The following is a 23,979-nucleotide window of genomic DNA, read 5'->3' as shown; positions in this document are numbered from 1 at the left end:
CACCCGCGAACACGCCATTCCCACTACTGTAATCAGTGATGGTGCAGAGCTGCGTCCTCTTCTATTTGAGTACGAGCGACGGACACATTGAATACGATGAAGCCACTTGGGAATGCATACCAGCCCCCTCCGGGAAGTACATATCTCGCGTCAGGAGTTTTTCCATCTGTTTCACCTGCTTCTGCATTCAGGCGCCAAACATCTAGATGTACCCTTCTCTACTAGGAACATTGCCTACAAACCTTCGGTAGCGGCATCTGGGACTTTTACTAGATGCCCTCTTTTCTTCTTGGTCAACTGCTTGGTCTACATCCAGGCTGACAGCCGTTCCTTTCCTTGGAACAACGATCGAAAATTCCAAATAAGTCTAGTCGGGGCAGCTGGTAGTTGGATTGGGTCCATTGGTAAGTGTCACAAGTTCCTTAACAGGGCAGAGTGATATTACACCGTCTTAGTAGGGGGAACAAGGAAAGGTCGTCAACAGGAGAAAGGTGAAGGTCGAATGCTTTGTTCCTTGTCCTCGCAGTTGTCTGGCGAAGGTTCGCTGATCTCCGAGGATTGTGTTTTTTCCGTGACGAGATCAACCTGACGGGTCCTTCTAACAATTGACTCGTTTCGCTCTGCTGTAAATGATGAAGCATACCGTCGTCAAAATCGATCGTCACCTTTCGAGAAGTAGATCCGGCGCCAAGGAGCAAGTATCTGAAGACACCCTATACCCTAGTTTCTACCCATAGGACTAGTCGCGAGTAAATAGCAATCATAGGCCATTAGCAGTACACGTAGAAGAAAACTGCAAGTTTCGCTGGTAATGAACAAAGGCTGACGTGTTAGGTATGTACATCCGTTTTATTACGTCACTGCCCCGAACCTTGAGAATATATCTACCCGCCTCCGCTTGGACCACAAACCGTGCTTGTGAAGGTTCGGCACGCACTTATTGCACAAATGGGGCCCATTATCCTTGAAGATGCAGGAGGCAGCAGTGTTTGAGCCCCATTGGTTCTGATGAGCCGAATTAGCGCTGACGATAAGAAAGGTTCAAGGCTCTCGCCGGACACAAGAAGACCGATTTACTGTACTAGTTCCCGACAATTTCTCAACCACCGACAAGGACCTAGTACTGCTCCTTGTTTGTGACGGACAGTAAGTCTCCGATAGACATTACTTTGCAAAAGATGGTAGTAATAACTTCACGGCAATGCAGCTGTTCAGACAAGGTAGCAGAGCATGCTAAGGAGCATGTCCCACATCTAATCGCTCAAAGTCGCGCACTTATGGACAAAGATTATACAAAAGCGATTAAGTCGGCGCTAGAGGAAGAGGAGGCTCTACTCCTAGAGGAATACGATTCGGGGCAGGACGAGAACGCCTTTTCTGGCTCGACCGTTGCAATTTGCTTGGTTGACTTAAGCAGCGGTATCCTTACTACGGGCAATCTGGGGGACTCGCACGTGATACTTGGGGAGGCAGAAGGATCGTCAGATGCGAAACAAGTGAAGACAGTATGTATAATATCCTGTTGGTCTTATTATCCTAAATGAGACTGAATGGCACTGACTGGCCTAGACTCGTCTGTCCGAAGAACACACACCTGCTGACCTGCGGGAAGAGAAACGCATCGTTGAAGCCGGGGGCGTCGTTAATTGGACGAGTGGGAGTCCCAGAATAGGCAAGTTCTTAACCAGGTATAGTCCAATCGATGAGCAACGCTAATTGAAAGATAGGGTCACTCAACATGTCTCGGACTCTGGGAGATCTACAATATAAGACCCCTCTCAACAACCGTGGCTCACATTATCTCTCCAGATCCCAAGAGAGAGCATCAGGCAAGAAAGATAAGAACAACGCAGATTTCCTCTCCAGCAACCCTGCTATCAGCGAAGTCCGCCTTGACATGACAAATCATTATGCGTTGTTGTTAACTACAGACGGCGTGACGGATATACTAGACGATACTGCTATCGTGGATCGGGCGGCTAAATTATTCTGGGAGTCTTTGAGACCAGCTACGGAAGTGGCCGATGAAATCACCAGGGAATCAACGATCCAGCCGCAGAGCGATAATGCCACTTGCGTCACCGCCTTCTTTAAGGGCGATGAGGGTTGATACTTCGCAAAAATGTCTACGGTAAAAGTTACAGCTCTTACGTTCTTTCTTCGCAACCCCTTACCAGCACGAGAAGGGCGCCATTCTACCACTGTTTAGTCTAGTCTTAGTTACTGGTCGCATATATGCAGGAAGATTTACGTAAGGTAGCGAATTGAAGCCTAATTTCAATATGTTAGTCAACTCTTCCTGAGCAGCGCCGCCGCTCAGATATTCACTGCTGTGGTAAATCAATACGAGATATGTCTATGCCTGCCAAACTTCTACTAATCTGCATTGGGACCATTGACAGCAATGGTCTTCTGCCAAAGGGAGTAGATCGCCAAAACGGGTTCTTTTCAAGGAAAAGGAAAACAATAACTCGGGTTACCCCATAACTTATAACGGATCGACGGGAAGGCATTCTAGGCAGGAAGATCGTTGCTTAAGCCAGGTTGCACGTGTACCCCAGCTGCAGTCACGTCGATGACCAAACTTGAGCTACACTGCAGATTGACTCAACGTTGCGTAATGGTCTCTTTCTTTGGAGACGTGCGGAGAGTATTATTGGACGGTGGGGTTTTCGAGTACCCGGTTACTGACTGTGGCGTTCCACATCCTACGTAGTTGTACCCACAAGAAAAGTAAGCTCGGGCGGGCAATATTCTATGGCATACAGCCATGACGTACAAAGAGATGGCTAGCGGCTTATGAACAACCTTCACAATATCCCCTGGGCTATGACAGATTGTTAGCTTCAATAGGGGTTATGCAGGTTTATCGCCAACATCGTGTCATCCAGCGAGACGTGCGGCAGGCTTTGACACCGGTGGGTTTAAGCAAGGTAAACCTGTACTGTACCATTTGCTGACAACTTTAGTCGAGTCCCCGTGGGTCTTGCCAAGCAACAAGGCCATAGGATCAGACACGGGCTGCATACAAAGTCGACACTATAGGAGGTATTGATGCCCACGAATGGCCCCACGATGGAGTCAATGGCTGGCGACGATTATAGCCTCATCTATCGCCACGCTTGTCTCCTTTGCTGCTGCCGTCGACTCCGCGGCCATGCCTCAGGTAGCTTCTGATCTCGGGGTTAGCGGAGAGGCTGAATCCCTTGCAACAGGTATCCCAGCTCCTTGCCGGATAAGATGATGTTACTAAAACCTAATAGCAATGTTCCTTTTCGGGTATGGCTTTGGTTCTCTTATATGCGGTCCTTTCTCGGAGACATTCGGGCGCAATCCTGTGTATATCGCCTCTCTCGTCGCATTTATCATCGCTGTCGCTGTTGCTGGCTTCTCGCGCGATCTGGCGACACAGATAATATTTCGATTTATCGCCGGTTGTGCTGGATCAAGTCCTATAGTCTGCGCTGGAGGTTCATTCTCCGATCTGTGGACAAGCCGACAGCTAATTTATGTGTTACCTATCTTCGCAGTTACGACCTTTATGGGGAGCACCCTTGGGCCTCCCGTAGGTGGCTTCCTGGTCCAAGATGGATCAAGCTGGCGGTGGGTTGATTGGACGACCGCGATAATAGCAGGAGCTTTACTTCTTGTGGTCGTTTTCTGCCTTCCTGAAACATTTCGGCCCATCTTGTTCCAGCTAAAAGTGACGGATATCCGGAAGGTGTCAATGTCGGACGGAGATTGGAATCTAAGTCAACAAGAGGAAAGGCCTCCATCCTCCTCAAAGTTGCTGGAGACAATTAAACGGCCTTTTATTTTGACTGGAAGAGAACCCACCATCATTCTATTTGCGCTGTACCTGTCAATCATCTACGTCATTTTATTCACCTCCCTGAACGGATTCACGTTTGTTTATGGAGATACTTATGGTTTTGGTCAGGGATCTACGGGCCTCTGTTTCCTGGGAATGTTGGTTGGAAACTGCTTAGTTCTACCCACGGTCCCAGTCACCTACAGACTCTACTGCCGTGACCTTCATCGTGCCCAACGTGAACTGGAAGGGCTGCCTCAGTGAGACTTGGAACAAGCCTGCCATCACCTGAGAGCCAACTTTATCCCGCTCTCCTGGGGGCTCCATTTGTTCCCGTTGCACTCTTCTGCATGGCAGCCACTACCTCCCCAGGTATCACGCCATGGGCACCCATTGTCAGCTCGATCCCGTTTGGCTATGGGTTCACGACCGTCTTCATCTCCTGTTATCAATACCTTATCGACTCCTACGGCATTTGGTCGGCATCTGCCCTCGCCAGTGTGAACCTCCTCCGCTGCCTATCGTCAGGCGGCATGATGTTGGCATCCCTACCGCTGTATGAAAACTTGGGCGTGAGGTGGTCGCTGGTTCTGCTAGGAACCTTTCAGTGATCATGGTACCTGTCCCGTACCTCTTCTTCAAGTGGGGCCATGTTGTCCGCAGGAAAAAGAAAACGCGCTAGGCTAAAGTCCAAATTGTGCATAGTCTCCATCTTGAGCAATCTACTTACTTCTGTTTCTGGAGTAGAGGTGGCTTGCACTGTCAGGTAGCTTTGTCAAGCAGAACCTTGAGAGATTGCTGTTTCGTCCGCATATACTGAGTAGCTGAGCCGAGTGTGGCCTTGGTTTCCAGTACTAATGGCAGATTAAATAGCTCCATAAAAGATGGCGGTGTGCTAAAGTGCTAAACTTGATTCGACCGGGAACGGTTCCTACGGTATCCTCTGAATGTTTTCCTAGTAGACCGACAAATTTACCGTACTCACATTTTCCGGCATTGGGCAGACCATACTCACCGAAACGCCCGCCCCATGGCCAACATGAGGATTCGCTAAGAGTTCACTCACACTACGTTTACACTTTGCTTCTCAAACCTTACCCAATATTATTCTAATCTATGTTGGATTGGATGTAATAGACTGTGCGTTAAGGAAATGTTACCATATCTGATAGTAAATGCCCATACTCTCACGTCTCTGCCCTCCGTTCTCGGCGTCTGTCCTGTTATTGTCACCATATCAACCACGAGAGTAACATCTCATTTGTGGACATGCAGCCCGGCCGTATCAAGAAAAAAGTGACGCAGAGTTTATATGAATAGATATCGAAACTAAGTTTCACGACTCAATACACCCAGGACGAAGATGCGTTCTCGCTTTATCGTTTCCGTCGAGACCAGCAAGATACGGTCTGACGCCATGTATACGACCGCATTGTGCGAGTATAATTCTGCAATTTATAGCAGCAGGGAGTGCGAGGATTTTGATATTGCAGCACACCGGTGGCAGGGACATCATCAGAGTCACTGTCGCTGGTTCCAGCTGTTTCATTCAGACCAGGATGAGATTTTATCTGGTATTGAATATACGCCCTCATGCGGCGATGATAAATGTTTTGGAGTGTGTTGTTGGTTGAGCTGACTATTTGCATGTCGTTATGGGATAGAGCCCCTGGCAATGTTGTCGAAATAATATGGTACGGTGCACAACGATTGTTTTGACCGACTTTGTATGCTTCAGGGGAAATGATTTGACTGTACAGCAGGGAGCATAAAATGATAATAGATGTAGAGACGAAATTTGTCACAGAGCATATACCTAAAGCTAGATACTATGTTGTTAACGTGTAAACCTAATCGATCAAGGAGACGGGAAAATCTCGAATCACAGGAGTCGGTGCATGCGACGTCTGTGGCGTTGCGAGATGTGATTCGTTATAATCGTGGCACCGCCTTTTCACCAACACCTACCCGTGGTGTTGGTGAAAAGGCGGTGCCACGATTAATGGGGACCATTTGGCCAAATCAAGTTTAGCGCACCATGAGTGGGGCGCTAGGAAAGAAAGCGTGTTCAAGGGTGATCTGTTTTCAAAATTTTATGTATACGTTCCTCCTTGTTCTCGAAAGCGCCTGAGATTGTGGCCTGGTCCTTTAGGCTGGTAAAAGAATCACAACGATCCCTGTAGCCATCCACTACTTGAGGCTACGAAGAGAATTCCTCAACGACTACTAGAACACCTTTGTCCCTCCGATAAACCCATCGCCTCCTAAGCCCCAGCCCTGCGTCCAGCCAGTTGATGTCTTCCTTGCTTCGCGAACTTTCCAGAACAACGAGCCCTAGCAAATGTTAGCCGTGCTGTAACCAGCCAGTAGTTGAAATGGGTTTCCATACATCGTATACCGCCCGTAGATCCTCCCTATTGACTTTGTTGTCTTTCTGGATCAGAATCCAAGTCGTTCCCCATTCAAAAAAGGCTGCGCCCCACTACGCAGTCGTTAATGTTAAAGTAACACTCTACTCTCCACTACCAAGATAAAAGACCTACCCCAAAAGGATCAGCGGCGCATCGATGGCCGTGCATTAGCTGGAAAAGCTCCCGAAGTGTCAGAGCTCCATCGCCATCTTTATCCCATTTCGAGAACAAATCCTCGAAGAGTTGCGGTATGAAGCGGCCCTCTGGGTCGTAGATGCCGCTGTCTGAACCGTGCTAAGAAGTGGATCAGCATCACCATCGCCTCCAATATGCAGCAATGTTGCAAGTACTGACTTTGGCCTTATGTATGCTTGTAATGTGAACACGGAACCATGGGTCGGGGAACCATGAGTATGCCATGTGTGTGGGGTAGGAGAAGTTCACGTTGATGATGAAGGTCGCAATTATCGAGAAGATAACGTTGAAACCTAGCTCACGAAACCCGTTGTAAGTATCCCATGGGAAGATCATCCCGTCGCGATCGCGATCCCAGAAAAGGATGTGCTGCTGAAGAGGCGACTGCATATCGTTAGCATCAGCATAATAGCAATAGGCCTTGAGAACAGCACGATTCTCGAAGACATACATAACCGTTACATTTTCTGGCCCATTCAAGGTCGCCTTCAAGTTTTTCCACGGACACCGCTGCGTTCGCTCGCGCAACACCAGGGTTTTCTATGGCGTCAGCGAGGGAGACTGCGGGGAGCCGCTTGCTGGTGATACCACTCTTCTCAGCAATTACCACGGTCTCGTTGTTCGCTTCTGCAGCCTTGATGCGCGCGGTTCCCTCCCATAAATTTTTGTACTGTTTGTGGCAATTGGTTCGGGCATCGTAGCGATAGGTTTAAGATTTCGTTGCGACGTAGTTAGAAAATCCAACTTAAGTTAAAATGCGGAATCAGAATCAGTGTCGTTGTTTATCAGTGTCATTGTGCCCATCAAAATCCGACCGAAGTGACATAAACTTACGTATGCCGCATGTGAAAATAACCTCCCCCCCCTTTACGCCCCCTATACCTTGTTGTGTGTGTTACAGGGATTTTCAAACGACGTAACGTCATCACCCAAGGCTGACGATTGTTGGTCTCCCCAACCAAGCAGAAGCAAGGAGTTACCTACATGGAAGCAGCTATATTCCAGGTATACCGGAACTATCTCGCATTAACTCCGGTTAATTTTTAAAGCGGGTCATGCATTTTAAGTACTCATGGTTTCCTCTCTTGGTGCTGGGCGGTGTGTTGAGGTGGAGGGGCGGGCGGCGCTTGTTTAATTTCAGGTTAAGCGGGAATCCCAGCATAAAGCTCAATCGACGCATTTAGATGCGAACGCTTGCTGAGATCGCGGTTCCTGGCATACAGTTTTGGGGGTATATACGGCACGCCAACAAGAGTGTGAGCTGCGTTCGGCAGATGAGCCCACCCACCTCTCCACCACCTCTATCCTTACCCAACCATCCGCTCAGCATCTGACTTCACCAACCGCTCTCTTTGGCTGGTAGTGGTTACCGCGTAATACCGCTTCGGTAATTTAGCACAAGCAAGATTGTTCAATTAATTTTAATAGAATTTTACGATCGCTCAACACTGTTGTGATATGAGGCTGGTGTAGATCAGGAACAAGCCACACCATCGGAACAATCCCGAGTATCCTATACAAAGAACCAAGTTGATTTCCAGTCAACTTGGACTTTTGATGTATGTATAGCCTCATGTTTCTCTAAATAAATTAAGCATATACCTCTGAACTACAACAAACACTATGTCGGATTAAACAAGTCCACGTTGCTGACCCGGGCTTTCACACGCGAAAAAAGCGCACACATAAAAATGTTGCATGATACATTTCAATCCTGCTTTACAACAAACATGTATGTATATATTTGCTTGATTTTGTTATTCCGCGGGGACCCGGCGACTAGACCTCGCCACGGCCCATGAGGCCCATGGGTTTTACCCATATGGGCGGCCCATGGGCCCGCATTGGGCTACTTCTACCTGCCCATGGGCGGGCGGGCCGTTTGACTGTCGGCCCATGGGCTTTTGATGGGCGGCCCATGGGCCTTCAAAAAAGTAAATATAGAATCCCCGTGACTTGCACAATTTATGCGTATTCCGCCTGTATTTTATGATATTGAATTGTATCGTGTGGATGAATTTTCATGGATATTGTGTACACTTCAACTTGATTCTAAGTGTCATTTAGAGTTCGCACCATATTCATCGTTATTAAAACCAAATATCTATCAGTTAAATTAGCTACATATCAACCTCATATCCATCTAAAAGCCTCGAGCGTATCCGACGCCTTTTTGATGGCTCACGCTGAGTACTTCTTTCTTCAAGAATTGCTGGACCAACGGGAAGGTCGTCATCTTCATCTTCTTCTTCGTCTCTATCTTCATTTTCTTTCCCTGCTCCTAGGTCTTCTAGTTGCTCCGTAGGCGTATCATTTCTTCGCCTTTTACAGGATGTTCTCGGGGCATTGGCGTCAAAAGCAATCCCATCCTCAGCAGAAGGGAGATGATCCTCCTCTTCATCATCACTGATCAATTCATTCAAGTCATCATGCGTAAACTGAGCATCGTTCTCCTCTGCTGCTATCTCTTGTTCTTCCTTTGTGAGGAAGTCCTTTACAAAAGCCAGCTGTTTCTCTTCAATGTCGAATCGGGTAGCACACATAAACATCATCAGATCTTGAATTGTTGTAGCATTCAGTGATCCACGACGATAGTGACAGATATCCCGAGCAGAGTTGAAGAGCCGCTCAACGCCTGCACCGGTAGCTGGAATAGAGAGAATATCGCGTGCAAGGCTTGCTAGCACCGGATATTGGCGCTCATTTTCTCTCCAGAAAGTAAGAGGATCAACCTCAACGGTCCCTGAATTGCATCAATACTAGTATTACGGTGTCTAAAAAAGAAGGAAGAAGAACCTACCATTTTTAAGGTACTGTGAAAGCTCATCATCATGCTGTGGGGTTGGTATCGTTTGATGGTTTCTTGGCCTTGTAAGAAGGAATTGAAGTCTTGAGCGCTGAGTCACCGGTGACTGAGCGATAGGTGTTGATTGACTACCATAAAGCCGTCGTTGGTATGGTTTTAGCTGTTCCTTCAGGCTGTTATGGTATTCTGTCCGCCAATAATGATTCCTGTCCGCCCAAGCAGCTTGCTCGAAAAAGCCAAGCTTGTATTGAGGCGCAAGGATAGTACCAATTGCGTAGAGGTTATTATGAGTCTCAGCAATCTTGTTATAGTACTGCGAGAGCTTGTCTTTTGCTGCGTAAAGTGCGTCGACCATCAATCGTTTCCAGGCGACTTGCTTTGGTTCAAGCTGGCCAATTGAGATTTCAAGATGGTTAAATAGCTGGCTATAGATCCCAAAGACGCTATGGATTGTAGCGTCTTTCGTCTGGGAAAGAGCAGTCGTAAACTCGAAGAAAGGTTTCGTAAGGTAAAGAAGGTAGTCGATTTGACGCCACTCCTCTCGATCCAACATTAAGTGGGGATGCCCGTAATGTGAGCAGAACTCATCAAAGATCGGCTGCAATCGTTTCGCGCGTCGAAGCATTAGAAACGTCGAGTTCCAACGAGTGCGTACGTCTTGAATCGGAGCCAGTTTCGGTTCTTCTGTCTGAAGACTCAAGAAAGCATCTCGGCGTTGTGGACTTCCATTGATGAAAACTGCTAAACCACGAATCTTCGTAATAAATCAATAGAGCGACAGCGAAGCGACGTGGAATATGATTTACCTTTTCTAGTGTATTTGCAATCTCTTTATTTCGTTGACTCGATCGAAGCGCTTGAGACCGACTCTCCGACCACTCTCTTTCCACTACTTGATTTTTCGGATTGGCTTTGATCCGACTAAGAAGCTTATTGAGGCTGAGCTGAATCACATGTGCGATACATGGAATGCGGATTATAGTAATCTGCTCATCAAGCTCGAGTGCCTGAATTGACTCCTGGATACTAGTAATCAATGTGTTGTTGTTTGATGCATTATCGGTCGTTACGGCCAGCACCCGATCGACAATTTGATGTTGTTGGAAGATTTTCAAGAGGACCGCGCTTAAATTAGCACCTGAGTGGGCTCCTTGAAGTGGCTGGAAGCCAAGTAAAATCTCACGATAGTTCCAGTCCTTATCAACGAAGTAGCCCGTGATAGCCATGAATGCTTGAGAGAAAGGGGATGTCCAACAATCCAATGCAATTGAAAGCTTTGCATTCGGCGGAAGATTTTGAATTATGGTTTTATGAGACTCCTTGACGGTATCACGAATTCGGCGCTGTACCGTTTTGGCTGATGGAAACTCAAGAGGAAAGGGGGCAGATTGGGCGATGCGGAGTAGCGATTGTAGCTCAGGATGTTCGACAATCTGGAAAGGAAGCCGGAGAACAGTAATAGTTTTCATGATTTGCTGCTCCCATCGTTCCTTTGAGAAGTAAATAGTATTGTCACGAGTATGAGACGCCTAAGATATGTTGAACAATCATTAGCATAAGGAGGAACAAAAGTCTCAAAAGATAAAAATGCTTACCGAGTCTTTGATAAGCTGGCGAATATGAGGCTGCTTGTTTGCTTTCGCACCAGATTTCTGGCATTTAGGCCCCTCCCAATGCCTTCGTAACGAGTGCGTTCCATTCGAGCTCCAGTTTGGATGTTCCAAGACCTTTCCGCATCTCTCGCACATAACCTTTGGTAGGCCAGACGTATAATGGGCTATCTGTTTGAAGCGAGTCCAAATATCCGATGTGTTGCCCGTTCCATCCCAATGGAGTTTTTTTACATTCTCGCTATCATCTGCGTTAACCTGTAGGCTACCCTGCTTGCTGCCTTGCTCTGTCTGGAGCCACCAGTGGAGAAAGTCGTCTTTGCTCATTTCGGTATATAAGACAAAGGATTTGTGTCGGTCGGGTCCAACGCGTTCGAGGGCTATAGGAATAGGAGGGGGTTGAATCAATTCGGTGTCAGTAACTGAGGTAAGGGTTCGCTGACTAGACGGTGGGTCAAGCATGAATGAATCATCCGCGATAGGGTAGGGAAAGCGTTCTGAGCTGTCTCCCTCGTAGACCGACGAGGAATAGATGTCAGAGAGTTGAGACCTCATAGTATACAAAATTGAGAAAGGTAGTATATAGAGAGAGTAAGAAGTGAGAGACTTACATTGTTTCTTTGCTATAACTAAGAGAAAGAAGAAGTCTTTAGCGTTAGGAAAATTATGTGAGGCTGATAGATCATAAAATGGCTGCTGATCTATGGTTTCTAGTGGTTTAATTGGCCGATATTTGCTGCAGCCCGCATATGGCCCATGGGCAATGCCCATGGGCCGCCCATTTCCCGCGAATTTTCGCTGACTTGTAGTCCCCCCGAGTTTTTGTCTGATAGTTTTATCTTTAAACTATGAGTTCTGCCTCAAATAGCTTTCAAAAAAAAGATGGTAGATAAATCCTATGGATATCAATAATATTACTTTACTTTTGATAGGAAACACATCTAATATACTACAAACAATAGTTGCAATTGTAAGATCCGAACACACAGGACAATGCAATATAGAGATATATATCTTCAGTGCACCTTCAGAGGAATCCGTGCCTTTTGTAGTTAATTGACCCCAACAGCTGATATTCAACTTCAAAGAACATCTGGCCTGTAAACATGATCTAACAGACAAGAATACAGCGAGATTTACCAGTTTTACATAGAAAGTATGCTCCATTTTAGACATCAAGTAATGTATGGAATATAACGTGTATAAATAAACGGTATTTAACGGGCTGAATCAGCGATTTATTCATCCTGTTTGGGAAAGTTGTGCGCTGATAGGCGGTTGATGGGCGGCCCATGGGCGCCCTGCGCTGCCCATGGGCGGGCCGACCCATTAACCTGCCCGCCCATGGGCTGCGTGGGCGGCCCCATGGGCGCCCAACTCCCGCCCATGGGTGGGCCATGGCGAGGTCTACCGGCGACCACACCACAGAACCGGACATCACGTGGTCTCATCTGACAAACTCAGTAGCGAATCTGCTACATTCCGTCATTCTTCTATGAAGGTAACAATTTCCTCAGATGAAGGCAGAGCGTCAAAGCTCGACCGCATCAGCTCATAGTGATCTAGGCGACGACCATCTCCTGGGATCAAGGGTGACATCTCTTTCAAGTAGAAACCGATGATCTAAACTAACCAGGAATCGTGTATCCTGGGCAGCTTGGAGGCCAATTGCAGGCGACTTTCAGATAATTGAAGAAGCACTAGGCGGTACTTGGATATTAAACGAACATCTTTATCTTCGTTTGAGCCTTTAATGGCATCCTCGGGTGGGGTCAACTCACGACGCGATGGCTGGAGATGCAGAGCCATGACCCTTTTTCCGAACACCGAATCTTGCTCGTCTGCATTCGTCGATTTAGGCTCGGGTGTAACAATGGCCGGTCTAAGCTCTGGCATCTACTTTTCTTTCTCATCCCCACCCTTTCCCTCCGCTACATATAGCTGTCTACAACCCCCTCCTATTAAGTCGAGGGAAGCTAATTCTGATTATCTTGTATCCACTGAACCCCAAAATGTCCGTGTCGGATCGAGATCTCCACTTCCGTCCAATCCTCCGTTCGCCGGAAGAAAACCAGGAGAGGTACGTGAATACAATTGCTAGCAAAAAGAGCCCACTAACAGTTTCGCAGAGCTTTTATCGCTGCTTCGCGGCGAAAAGACCAGAGCTTGGATGCTCGTGTGAAGTCAGCCAATCGCGCTTCGTCGCTGCACAAACGTCGCACTGGCAAGGCGTTTCACATCACTAAAGAGATTGTTGAGGAAGAGGGCATGTACGAGGAAGTCGACGAGCGTTATCAAGCAAAGCGAATCCTCATGCTGCAGAACCAAACCTTGCGGATGAAAGAGCAGTTCTACCGCCACTTGCTGGCTGGTTTTCAAGCCGTCCAAAATTTCACTCGAAAGGACCCTCCATTGCAAGTCGGCGCGCAAGCAACTTGGCGTTCCACCCATCGACGAAAGGCAACCTGCAGAAGTTGAGTTTGGATTTGTCAAGCATCAACTCATCCTTCTCGCTTGGTGTGGCTGCGTTGGCAAGTACGACGGCAAGTGCTGATAGCCACGTCCCGTCGCCTAATACGTCATTTGACCCTAAAATGCAACCGTATATACCCTGCACATGCGACTCAAAGATTCCTGTTACTATATCAGCCACACCATTCTTTTGCGACGACTTGCCGGAAGATGCCCAACTACGTGGAACAAATATTTGCACCAGCCTGGAGTACCGCGGCCATCCAACATCAGCAGGTCCCTGCCTCGGACCAACCCTTACGGACATTCGTTCGGTTAAAAAGAGGCAGCGGCAGGTAATGCACCAGGCCCGGGCGCCCATCCACCCCGCCGCCCAGTTGCTGCAGTCCAGGGAATGCCTCGCATCTGCCCCAGAGTTACCTCTGCAGCACCCGGCTCCGCCGCAGCGCTGACCTCTTAGGCTCAATCTCACGCCCCACTAGTGTGTCTCATACCCACTCTCTTGTGGGTCAATGTCGAACTCCCAGCTCCCCTCTATTCAAGGCCATAATATCTATCTCATCCAGTTGCCACCAATCTCGACCGTCAACTCACCCCAGACCAAGGCCGGCCACATTCGCAGGTACAGAGGCAATCTCGGATTTCTGCCCGATATGCAGTCTGCCCTTGGAGACTGCCAGTGCCGTTCAGGCCACCATGTCACCCATCATAATCAAGGTGGAAGTCGACGGCATCACGGTCTTACGACGATCCGTACTTGACTCCGGCCAGTTTAGCCAGCTAGTTCGACGTTCCTGCCGTCTCATAATTCTTGTTATCTATTACCCCCACTTAAATAGGTGAATCTTGTTGTGCAGGGCATTTATTAGCTAAATTTCCATGTTTTTTTATATTTTCCTATATCGTATTTACCTCTCTTGCACCTATAGAAGAAAGTTGAGCTATGGTTTCGGATACAGGTTTTAGAAGGATGTAAGATCGAAAGCAAGGCCCATAATGCGCGACTTCTCTCGTAAACATTTTCAGGCGATAATTCACATTGTTGGCTAGCTGCGATGGCAAGTCTGAAACCAATCTTATTGGCGGATGGTCGATAATCCCGCATGGGCACGAGAAAATAGCTACTATGTCTTTCAAATGGCGAGCCCGTATTCGTACGAATGATCTCTTCGAGCTACAAGGCACTGTCCGAATCGGACCGTGTATAATTATCCTTGCGTAATCGAACCGCACTGCAAGAGCTTCTCGGATTCAACAAAATCCACAAAATATCAGAAGATACACTCGAGCTCTAAACATGCAGCGGCCTATTGCATGTACAAGTACTATATGACCGTATCGATGTTCACTTTCCAAGTCATAGGATATAAGTCCAGCGTCTGGATAGTTAAGAGCTCACCAGCACCGTCCAACGTGCATCTGGTTGATAGCCGCATGCGACCATCAACTTTTGACCGCCGCTGCATTGAGAAGTCTGCGTCAGGGGCTTGCAGGGACAGTTACATGTTTCTGTAATGAAGAGTGTTCTAGGGAGCCTCTGCTGGCTATTTGGGCGCCTGAGGCCTTAAATGCTCTTGGGAGAGAAACAGATTGACATGTAATTGCATAAGCCACTACCCCTGTTATTGAGGCTTCCGGTCTTTTGAGGTTCACCACGCCTCTCACCCCTTGTGTCTCTTAGTTTGTTCCTTAATCACACATCACTGGCTCTTCAACTAGGACGACGCCGCTTCGACCGATCAAGACTGGTTTCAGCTCCCGGTGCGAGTGAGATGATTGAGTAGTTACTGGCTCATAAAAACACGAATCCAATTCAGACTCGAGAGCCATTATTCATGGCTCCAAGTATTGTTTTCGCCCACGACAGAATTATCTAAGCCAGAAACTTCAAATAGGGGCCAAATAACTAGGGAAGCTACGTAAGAGAGATTATACCAAATGGCAGTCACGTAAGGGTTACAATGAGTTTTGAAGGGACAGTAAATTTAAATCAGCTTTATCTTCCTCATTTGAAGGTCGACGAAGAGCATCTACCCAGTCGGATTTCCCACATGCCAAGTCTTCAACCAGTGCAATAACTGATGTCCAGTACCGGGCTGCAACTTTTCCTTCGGTGGTATTCTATTTTTAGACTGTAACAATGAGGCAGCATTTGCTTCCTTCAATCATACACGATGTTGATTTAGTGGAAGCGACTATGACTGTAAATGTTGTCACTCGCTTCATCAGTGATGCGTCACTGAATAGGCGCGACTAGATTCAACCCCGCACCGGCAGTGCTATACTGAGATTTGAATTCTCACTAATGTTATGAATTCGCTAGTTGTCCAACGGCCTTCAACCATGATATAACCAAGCCGTCAGAAATACGTGTCGAAGCCGGTGGCAAAATCTTTGGGAAGGCAACATATATAGCTGGCAGTTGTCATTTTCTCGCACTTTTTCCTTACAAGCTTTATCCAAACTTTACCCGAAAATAGCGAATTCTCCTAACATGACGACCGCAGAAGGAGCAAAGAAGATCATCGCAGAGGTTTCCGATCATGACCTTGATCAATGGGTGCGCACGGCTTCCTTCACGTCGGAGATTGAAGAGGTATGAGTTTTCCGCACTGCCTTTAGAATTCATGTGCAATAATTGTGAAAATCCTCATCTGATTTTTCCAGTCCGTCCGTGGTCATATTCACCAGGAGCTGAATAGTTGGCTGTTCTTCCGTAAACTGGCTGCTGATTGTTCCCGAAGCAACATCTCCTTGCATGGGTTCGCGCGGTGAGCATACCCTATCATTTTTCGAGGAATCGTGAAATACTAACACTATACAGACTCTGGGAGCGCTCGGCGGCAGAGTGCTTGGCTGATTTCAAGTGGCTAGAGAAATATCTCGTGTCACGTGGTGGACGCTCGAAACCCACAGGAATTGAAGCTACTACATTTGAGTGGCCCGATAACCCGATCGAGCCAGTCGGTCCTTGTAAAGAAGCACTCTTCGTGGAGAAGAGTCTGTTGGAAGATCTGGAACGGCTTTGCTCCTTGGCAGACAAATCAGGGGACGTTGCATTGACGGACGCCATTCAAAGCAAATTTATGCGCAAGGAGACAAGGCACGTTAAAAACCTCGCAGGCCTCCTACAGCAGGTAGTCCGAGTCTCCAAGCAGCCTGGCCTTGGTCTCTACCTCCTCGACCGGGAACTACGGCATACCGACGGGATTGTTCCATGGGATAGTGCCAATGATACTTCCCAACAGCACGGTGATACCACGGAAGTTTAAAGCATACGAAACCGGTCGACCACTAGGTAGTCCATGATTACGGTCTTTTATCCCTGATATTTTTATATGTTGTAACTAATCGAGAAGCCGAGGCGCCTAAAACACATTGCAAATTCTTTGGCACTGAAACTGGGGAATATTACCTCCCCACTATTGTAAACTTCTCAGCGTCGAAATGGATGCGCGCATAACCCGTTAGCGAGTATCATTGATTGGCGCCTAAAGTGGGAGCGTTCTAAATCGTCATTTTGTACGGCATTCAAACAGCCTTACCATTGCTATGGGCGCTCTCTTCTGTAACGCCAGATTCTGACCACCAATTATCATCATTACATATCACTACATATCACTACGTCTCACTATGTCCGACAACCCCAACCCTGGTAATTTCTCCAACCGACCTCACGAAGAGGTCGAGAATATTGCTCGAAAGGGCGGGCAGTCTAGCCACCAGAGCGGATTTGCTTCTATGGATTCTGACAAGCAGGTTAGTGACAGCATTGTTGATTTGTGATAATATAGTGAATTCAAACAACTAAACTTTGTAATAGAAGGACATTGCCTCGAAAGGCGGGCATGCTTCAAGTGGAAGTTTCGAGCCCGGAGACCCGAGAGCTAAAGAAGCAGGCCGGAAAGGAGGTCAATCATCCGGGAAGCCGGAAGAATAGGGCGGCTATATGCCATCATATGGTAATATTCGTCACCGCAACTGGCAAACTGCTAGCCATTTTTTGATGGGAAAAGACGGCGAACGAAGGGATCTGAAGGGGTCATTTTAATTTTTGTAATACATTCGTTTACCACTTCGAGATCCCTATTTAAGAATCAACCTCCGCTTGAATGGTAAAATTGGCTTTCGTCCACTACGTTTTATAGAAGCCTACGCATAGCCCGATCTTTATATGACAGGAAACCTACCATATTTAGAACGTTCTCCTCAAAAAGTGTCTTCTAAGGAAGATGCTATAAGTAAAGGCCCTCTAGTTCCCTTTCAGTCCCCTAGTCCAATCTTTGATTTTCAGCAAACGACCCAACTGAAGTTTGGAAAAATAGAATACGCCCACTAACGTATGTACGTAAGGTCCCATAGTGGGACATCTACGTCTCATTACTAGGCGGCGATACGCTTATGGCATCATTTATATCATAAGGGGATACAAATCCTGTCGGGATGTAGGAACGGAAAATGGTATGTGACGACCTACTAATAATTGTCACATTTAAGCCTACCGGTTAGCGGTCATAAGTAGACCTTTCTCAACCTAGTCCCTCATTATTAGTTCGTTTAAGGGGGTCCGACACCTAGACCAACATGTCAGTAGAAGATAAGCTTAACGAGATACGAGGGCATGAGTCTTAAGAACTACACGCCGCACGTTAAAAGCTCGTAGGCATATCTAAGGCCTAAGGCTATATTTTATAGCACGCAAGCAACCCTGATGTTTTAGAAAAGGCAAAAAGAATGTGGTAACCATACCCCTAAGAACATTAGAATATTGAAATTTTGCCGCAACCGCCAAGACCTTGGAAGTCGATGACTTCCAATGGCATCCAGCTTAGTGAGGCAAAATATTGAAGAACTGATCATAACGACGTATGGTTGCCACAAGCTTCGGAGTACGTACTCCATGCGTCAGTACAGTTGTGCAAGCTTTGACTATAACCACTGGACTGAACAACCGGTATAAATGCTGGACGCTTCTTCCTCCGTTCGGGGATATTGTATAGAAACATTGAACACATTCCACCAATATAAAGGATGTCCAACCACGCCGAAAGAATTGCAGAAGATGATCAAGAGAGAAGGAACGATCCTTCGCCCGTAACCCGGAACTTCACGGATAACTCTTATGCCAAAGAGACCAAGTCAAGCTTGAGAGATCGAATTCCTGTTCAAGGAGACAGCCAGCGACTTGAAGATCCAATGCAACCTCCTTATTCTAATTCTGATCAGCAACTCGGTATGTCCATTCTTCTTAGCGTTGCCAGTTCTACAGTAATTAGGCAGCCCACTAACAGGGTCTAGAGGAGGACGAAAACGAGGCGATAGATAAGTCCAATATTCTGAAGGGAGACCGTCTCCGTGATGCAAAGCCTGGGACCTCGAACAAGTACAATGAAGGGTCAGACGAAAATGATCTCCCCGAAGCTTAACTGCGGGACATTGACCCGAATTGCCTTGCTCACCCATATCACAAAAACAGCCGGATATCTTACAATCGCGGCAGTGAAAGTTTGATAGTGTGTGCTCTACTGTATTCTGTGGTATTTATGCTCTTTGGATACGTAAAACAATATTTAGATCAGCTTTTATGGAGTTAAAAGTTTGATCCATAGAAGTGTTGGAGATCATGCGATCCCCACTCCTCCCAACACATTAGTCGGGCCCAGTGTAGATAGTTTCTCCCCTTCTACACGCATTTACACAGTTACTAGAATACTCCTTTCTAGTACTCCTCTTGTACTCTCTGTCTCTCAAGAAGCGTTAGTGGCGTTAGAAAGAGACTGGCAGACTCGTTCGCAAAGGTCTTCAGCTATTAGGCAACCATAGCCACAAAGTCGGGAGATGCCGCTAATGGCACTCAGTATTTTTTACCGCGGTCTATTGCCAGCAATAGAATCCACATAGACATGCACCTGAGGTCCCTCCGTGCGTATGCAAGCATGTATCAATAGGCGGCTCTGGTGGTGCATGGGCACCTCCTCCGCATCCCCTATACTTCCATGTATGGTTGGCGTAACACTGATAAATCTGAAGTTTAGCACGTTTTGGAATACCGATTCTTAGACTATATCTGCTTGTTCATTTTTAAAAAGCCAGTTATTCTATTAAAGATAGCCAGCAAGGTATTAAGAACGAGTAGCCTCTCAAATCGTACAGCTCCTCATCCGCAGCAGCACACTTCGGGCTCTTCTCTTCTGGCTGTGTTGGTGAAAAAGTAAACTCGGGCCCGGCGACTGACTCTATCTCTTCCCTCTGCAATGATACCTTCGTCCTGCTCTGTAGCAATTGCGTGGCGAGATGTATCGTGGCCCACTCCCTGTAGGAGATGGTTTCGGATATCAAGATGCGGTCGGATAGCGTTTGTAGATATTGACTTGTATCGCTAATCAATTTCCTACTAATTGTTGTAAGGGTTAGGGGTCTCTTTCGATATATTTCTTGGGCCGCCCGTTGTGAGCCGCCCTATATTTGAGGGGCGGAGGATGAGTGTCGATGTTGCTTTTGCGGGAAGGTTAAGGAGTCGGCTACTCTCTTTCTCGTGTTTAGTCGGAGTAGGGCATGACTTTCAGCTTTTATAGTGCTTTTGGGCATCATATAGTCCCTCGAGCTAGCAACGTAAGTGGCTACATTTGTAGATACAGAGCCAGTGGACTGGTCAACAGACGGCTGTAAAACCTGGCCTGTGTGGCCGCGATTCCCGTGGATAAACTGGCCAACGACCTGACGGAAGTATTCAGCCGATTCATTGCCTCCATAAGATAGATTATCAGCCGATGAATTCCTCGAGAAGGGGATCTATGATAACGATACCAGTTTGCCATGTAAGTCTACTGTGTTCTTCTGTGTCTGGGGTATTGGACCTCTTTAGTACCTGTGACAGCTTGTGATCCATGATGATTTCTTGGTCTTACTATTGATGGTGCTGCACTGGCAAGCTATTGGAGCAAAAGAAGGGCATAACCAGACAGAGGCCCTTCCCTCACTGCGTTCTTGGAAATAAGGTAGCATCACGGCCACTGCGGGGCTTATTTGGCGGAGCTTCAGGGCTGGACGTATAGGCGCTCCTTGTCCCATGTCGAACACGTCCACTGGATGTTGCAAACTTCTTCAGCACACTCGTAATCAATTTAGAGTCGTCGGAATTGGCTCTGGGTTGTATTTGCTGCAGAATCACGTGCTTCGATGGATAACTCTTCAAGCCTTCTGTTTTGGGTCGTCAACATTACTGTACTAGATCCAATCGAAACCAGGCTTAACCTTTCAAAGTGTTCGCGCTTCGTTTGACTATACCAACAATTTATTTGCAGCGTAGCACAGCGCTGGCATTGTGGACGTTCGCCAGAGCATCTCGACTTATGCTCTTGGCAAGGTCTGCACGCATGTGTAGTTCGCTTTTTTAGACACGAAGTGGCACGATTTAGCGGGGGAATTGGCATTTTGGGTGTTTCATTTGGAGAAAAAGTCGGCTGACAAGGATAAGTGTGCTTCGGCATACTGGTCTCTTTTGAACTCGATGATCCTGAAATAAAAAAATGAGTTACTTTCTAGCGCTAAAATTGGACTGAAGAGGGCCGCTTGTACCTTGGTCAACGAGCTTAGATAGGTCCATGTTTGATATTCATGAAAATACTGCTTGCCTTCACATCTATTGGAAAAGAAGAAGGTAATTCTGATGTATTTGATATCCTGTAAATGTTATAAATGGAGTCCTTGGTGCGCAATGTTTACGTGGTTCGGGCAGGCGAGGGAGTCTCATTGGCCGGATCTCAAACCCGAGACTTGCACAATCAAGTAATCCTGGGAATTGAACGAAATCGGTTGGCCATCATAGGTCCCCTGAATCATCCGACATGAGTCAGGTTTGAGAGCTGGCCGAGGAATGGGCGAAGGTGTAAACATGACCTTATATGGGTAAGTACATCGGGTCGATGATCGGCTTCCAAGGAAATGACTAAACATGCTGTTCTCAATCGGAGGCGGTCGGTGTGGGCATTAACGAAGCCAAAAGTGTATCGCTGTCCAATTTTGGTAACACTACCCTGGGGTGCTTTGAGGCCCCTAAAGATATAGAAACAGTGTCCCTGTCCTGTGTGGTTCGCTGTCCAAGCTAGACGTATAGCGAGTGACACCAAGCCAAATATGTCATGGATCTGTGGAATCATGTCCAGGTAGGTCCCAAGCCTGGAGATGTGGGTCCGTGGCTGAGGAGCTGTGATCACAAGGCCTTGGTTCTAGGCCCTGTGATCTAGAACAGTTGACTCAAGGCCAAATACCGACGGCTGTGGATGCAGACCCACATTGGACGCACGTCCACAGCTCCTAGTCTAGGTGGGCTTTATAACTGTCAACTGGCGGCCACCCTGGCTTAGTGACCATAAGGGTCCTCGGTCTTCATAAATATAAAGACCACGATACTCCTCAAATTATTACACGAAAATTGGTCTTTTGTGTGTTGAACTCATGAAGGCGGCCCCCGCAAGGCTAGAAGGGCAATCACCGGTGTTATTTGCGGTCATCAAATGCGTGCGGCACCGTGGAAGCAGCCGTACTTCCAACGTTATTGACCTGTTACCTGCTATAACTTCTACGTCACTATGGCTACTTTTAGCACTAGTAAACCCTTCATATTGATCGAAATCTTCATTAGTACATATATACGTGATCTCAAACCGCCGGGAAAATGAATCCATCATTACAGTAGTTAACGCAAAAAAAAAAAAAAAGGTTTTGGGCGGTGCCTAGGTATTGAGGAAATGCGCGTGATTTGGGACGGAGGGCGTCATATAGCCAACAATATCCAATAATCACCTTACTTCTTTCACTATGTTTAATATGAACAAATTAATCAGTTGATTATCCTTTTCGGCCATTCTACGTGATTACGTAACTGGGCAGAATCATGGTGTTAAGACACTAAGAGAGAGGCAATAAAATGGATGCCTTGCGATCGAGAGACTAAACCCCGATCTACCAGCCCTAAGAGATAGCCTCGTCGATCAGTTTTAATAATACAGGTTGAAACGTAGATATAAGTGCGGGCAATAGAAAGAAGAGGTGATGTATATTAACTGGGCAAAAAATTGGTGTAAAGAAATAATATTTTATAGTGTGGCCTCATGTTGATAAACGATAGAATTCAACGGTTATTTGGGAGTCGACCGAACGTGCACTGTCAACAAAGATACTAGTACTGTAGAATAAATGAGGATAGAATAATTAATAGCGTGCTAAGAGTTGTCAACGAGTGTTAAAAGGCCAATTAATGCTGGTAAAAATCGTCGTAAAGAATAAACAAACCGATTAAATTCATTCATCTTTTTAATCAACGCAGTGAAAGAAGGAAGGTGCTTATTGAGTATGATTGGCTAGGGAACACTCCCCACTTTAAATCAAGCGAATTTCCTAATACCCAGGCAACCCCCAAGTCTGTTGCAAGAATTATTTCATCCTATCTACCTAGAAAAAATCCTCTAGGCCCATAACATGCCCACTTTTATGCCAGATTCCCTAGGCACCAAATCCAAGCAATCCTTGTACTTGTTGGCTTAGTTATACCACTTGTACCACTTGGTGTCTAGTTATATTTGTTTATTCTACCGATAGCGTAAAACGCGTTATTAAGATGCGTGTTTCGTCATTTCCCAGATAACCGTTACATTTTATCGTTCGTCGACATCCTGCCTCTCTTCAGTGTCTTTAAACTATATTCTTGCCCAGTTACTCAGCTCTTCTTTCTGATGCCCGCTCTTTTTACCCGCGTTCTAAAATTTGTATTCCTAATTATACGTATTCTAGATCCCGCTTATTATCTCCCGAGTGAGACTCACATCCCTAGGATATTCGGTCCTGGGATCCATAGTATGGTTCCTAGGCACGCTCTTGGTCGCTCCTAGATCAGACTCATAGTTCCTAGAGGACCTATAGCTCCCGGGAGTGCATAATATACCTCCGGGAAACAAGGAATGGTTTCCCCGAGCTATAGTACGTTTAGCAAGATCGGTGCCGGTCGATCAGTGAGATCACTCACTAGATAATATTTCAACCAATAGCATAAGCACGCGTTTTACATCTATTCCTAGGCCCCTAAACACGAATCCTGGGAGTACGAGGGCCCCCGGGATTGACAAATAATTCCTAGGGATGGGGCATGTGGGTTCTAGGGATTTTCATACAGTATTGACCGAAAAAGCGTCTAACAACGCACGTTCCACTTGAATGTCCAGTGGACATAGCATGACAGCCTCTATAGACATTAGAACTGGTAGTAAAGGCTTAATAGGCCACCTGGCTATTAAGCTCCTTATATATTGATTCAAGGCCATCGAGGCCTAATGTACGGAGTTCAACATCCAAATTCGCCAGTGATCAAACACATGTCCGATGGCAGTAAGCTGTAGGAGACTGTCTACTGTTATAGAGCTTATGCCAAATGACCATGGTTAAAAGACGGTGGCGTAAGAGACAGGGGCTGAGATCTAGCGATTGTGAGCACTGGTCGCCAGTTGACAGACAAAGGGCCCAGCTGGCCCACGGTCGGTGGCGTAAGAGACAGGGGCTGAGATCTAGCGATTGTGAGCACTGGTCGCCAGTTGACAGACAAAGGGCCCGGTTGGCCCATGAGCCGGAGACCGTGGGCCAGCTGGGCCCTTTGTCCATCAACTGGCGACCGCCCTGGCT

General features: G+C 46.9%; 10 protein-coding genes across 10 annotated transcripts; 7 read left to right on the top strand and 3 right to left on the bottom strand.

The window, feature by feature from the left end:
- Positions 1 to 948: 948 nt before the first annotated feature.
- On the top strand, positions 949 to 2,110 carry N7489_004623 (PP2C family serine/threonine-protein phosphatase; the record flags this gene model as incomplete). The annotated part of the gene is made up of 5 exons (XM_056710375.1): positions 949 to 985; positions 1,023 to 1,146; positions 1,208 to 1,505; positions 1,570 to 1,654; positions 1,728 to 2,110. The coding sequence occupies 5 exons, from the start codon at positions 949 to 951 to the stop codon at positions 2,108 to 2,110; spliced, it is 927 nt and encodes a 308-aa protein (XP_056568796.1).
- A 954-nt stretch (positions 2,111 to 3,064) lies between these two features.
- N7489_004622 (uncharacterized protein) lies at positions 3,065 to 4,075 on the top strand (the record flags this gene model as incomplete). The annotated part of the gene is made up of 2 exons (XM_056710374.1): positions 3,065 to 3,215; positions 3,264 to 4,075. 2 exons carry the CDS (start codon positions 3,065 to 3,067, stop codon positions 4,073 to 4,075), a joined length of 963 nt encoding a protein of 320 aa, XP_056568795.1.
- An 86-nt stretch (positions 4,076 to 4,161) lies between these two features.
- N7489_004621 (uncharacterized protein) lies at positions 4,162 to 4,422 on the top strand (the record flags this gene model as incomplete). Its single annotated transcript, XM_056710373.1, has 1 exon — positions 4,162 to 4,422. The coding sequence occupies one exon, from the start codon at positions 4,162 to 4,164 to the stop codon at positions 4,420 to 4,422; it is 261 nt and encodes an 86-aa protein (XP_056568794.1).
- A 1,615-nt stretch (positions 4,423 to 6,037) lies between these two features.
- On the bottom strand, positions 6,038 to 7,113 carry N7489_004620 (caleosin family protein; the record flags this gene model as incomplete). The annotated part of the gene is made up of 6 exons (XM_056710372.1): positions 6,038 to 6,145; positions 6,201 to 6,293; positions 6,355 to 6,516; positions 6,577 to 6,801; positions 6,869 to 7,044; positions 7,089 to 7,113. The coding sequence occupies 6 exons, from the start codon at positions 7,111 to 7,113 to the stop codon at positions 6,038 to 6,040; spliced, it is 789 nt and encodes a 262-aa protein (XP_056568793.1).
- A 1,424-nt stretch (positions 7,114 to 8,537) lies between these two features.
- Positions 8,538 to 11,388, bottom strand: N7489_004619 (uncharacterized protein; the record flags this gene model as incomplete). Its single annotated transcript, XM_056710371.1, has 4 exons — positions 8,538 to 9,160; positions 9,218 to 9,977; positions 10,030 to 10,752; positions 10,819 to 11,388. 4 exons carry the CDS (start codon positions 11,386 to 11,388, stop codon positions 8,538 to 8,540), a joined length of 2,676 nt encoding a protein of 891 aa, XP_056568792.1.
- A 683-nt stretch (positions 11,389 to 12,071) lies between these two features.
- N7489_004618 (uncharacterized protein) lies at positions 12,072 to 12,284 on the bottom strand (the record flags this gene model as incomplete). Its single annotated transcript, XM_056710370.1, has 1 exon — positions 12,072 to 12,284. One exon carries the CDS (start codon positions 12,282 to 12,284, stop codon positions 12,072 to 12,074), a length of 213 nt encoding a protein of 70 aa, XP_056568791.1.
- Positions 12,285 to 12,845: 561 nt separating this feature from the next.
- N7489_004617 (uncharacterized protein) lies at positions 12,846 to 13,757 on the top strand (the record flags this gene model as incomplete). The annotated part of the gene is made up of 3 exons (XM_056710369.1): positions 12,846 to 12,913; positions 12,963 to 13,251; positions 13,305 to 13,757. The coding sequence occupies 3 exons, from the start codon at positions 12,846 to 12,848 to the stop codon at positions 13,755 to 13,757; spliced, it is 810 nt and encodes a 269-aa protein (XP_056568790.1).
- Positions 13,758 to 15,799: 2,042 nt separating this feature from the next.
- N7489_004616 (uncharacterized protein) lies at positions 15,800 to 16,577 on the top strand (the record flags this gene model as incomplete). The annotated part of the gene is made up of 3 exons (XM_056710368.1): positions 15,800 to 15,901; positions 15,973 to 16,076; positions 16,130 to 16,577. 3 exons carry the CDS (start codon positions 15,800 to 15,802, stop codon positions 16,575 to 16,577), a joined length of 654 nt encoding a protein of 217 aa, XP_056568789.1.
- Positions 16,578 to 16,938: 361 nt separating this feature from the next.
- Positions 16,939 to 17,245, top strand: N7489_004615 (con-10 family general stress protein; the record flags this gene model as incomplete). The annotated part of the gene is made up of 2 exons (XM_056710367.1): positions 16,939 to 17,064; positions 17,129 to 17,245. The coding sequence occupies 2 exons, from the start codon at positions 16,939 to 16,941 to the stop codon at positions 17,243 to 17,245; spliced, it is 243 nt and encodes an 80-aa protein (XP_056568788.1).
- A 1,091-nt stretch (positions 17,246 to 18,336) lies between these two features.
- N7489_004614 (uncharacterized protein) lies at positions 18,337 to 18,731 on the top strand (the record flags this gene model as incomplete). The annotated part of the gene is made up of 2 exons (XM_056710366.1): positions 18,337 to 18,538; positions 18,604 to 18,731. 2 exons carry the CDS (start codon positions 18,337 to 18,339, stop codon positions 18,729 to 18,731), a joined length of 330 nt encoding a protein of 109 aa, XP_056568787.1.
- Positions 18,732 to 23,979: the final 5,248 nt, after the last annotated feature.

Source organism: Penicillium chrysogenum (assembly GCF_028827035.1).
Source record: "Penicillium chrysogenum strain IBT 35668 chromosome Unknown utg000002l_segment0_segment0, whole genome shotgun sequence".
NCBI classification, from domain to species: Eukaryota; Fungi; Ascomycota; class Eurotiomycetes; order Eurotiales; family Aspergillaceae; genus Penicillium; species Penicillium chrysogenum.
Note: the sequence above shows the minus strand (reverse complement) of the source record. Positions and strands in the feature narration are given on the sequence as shown.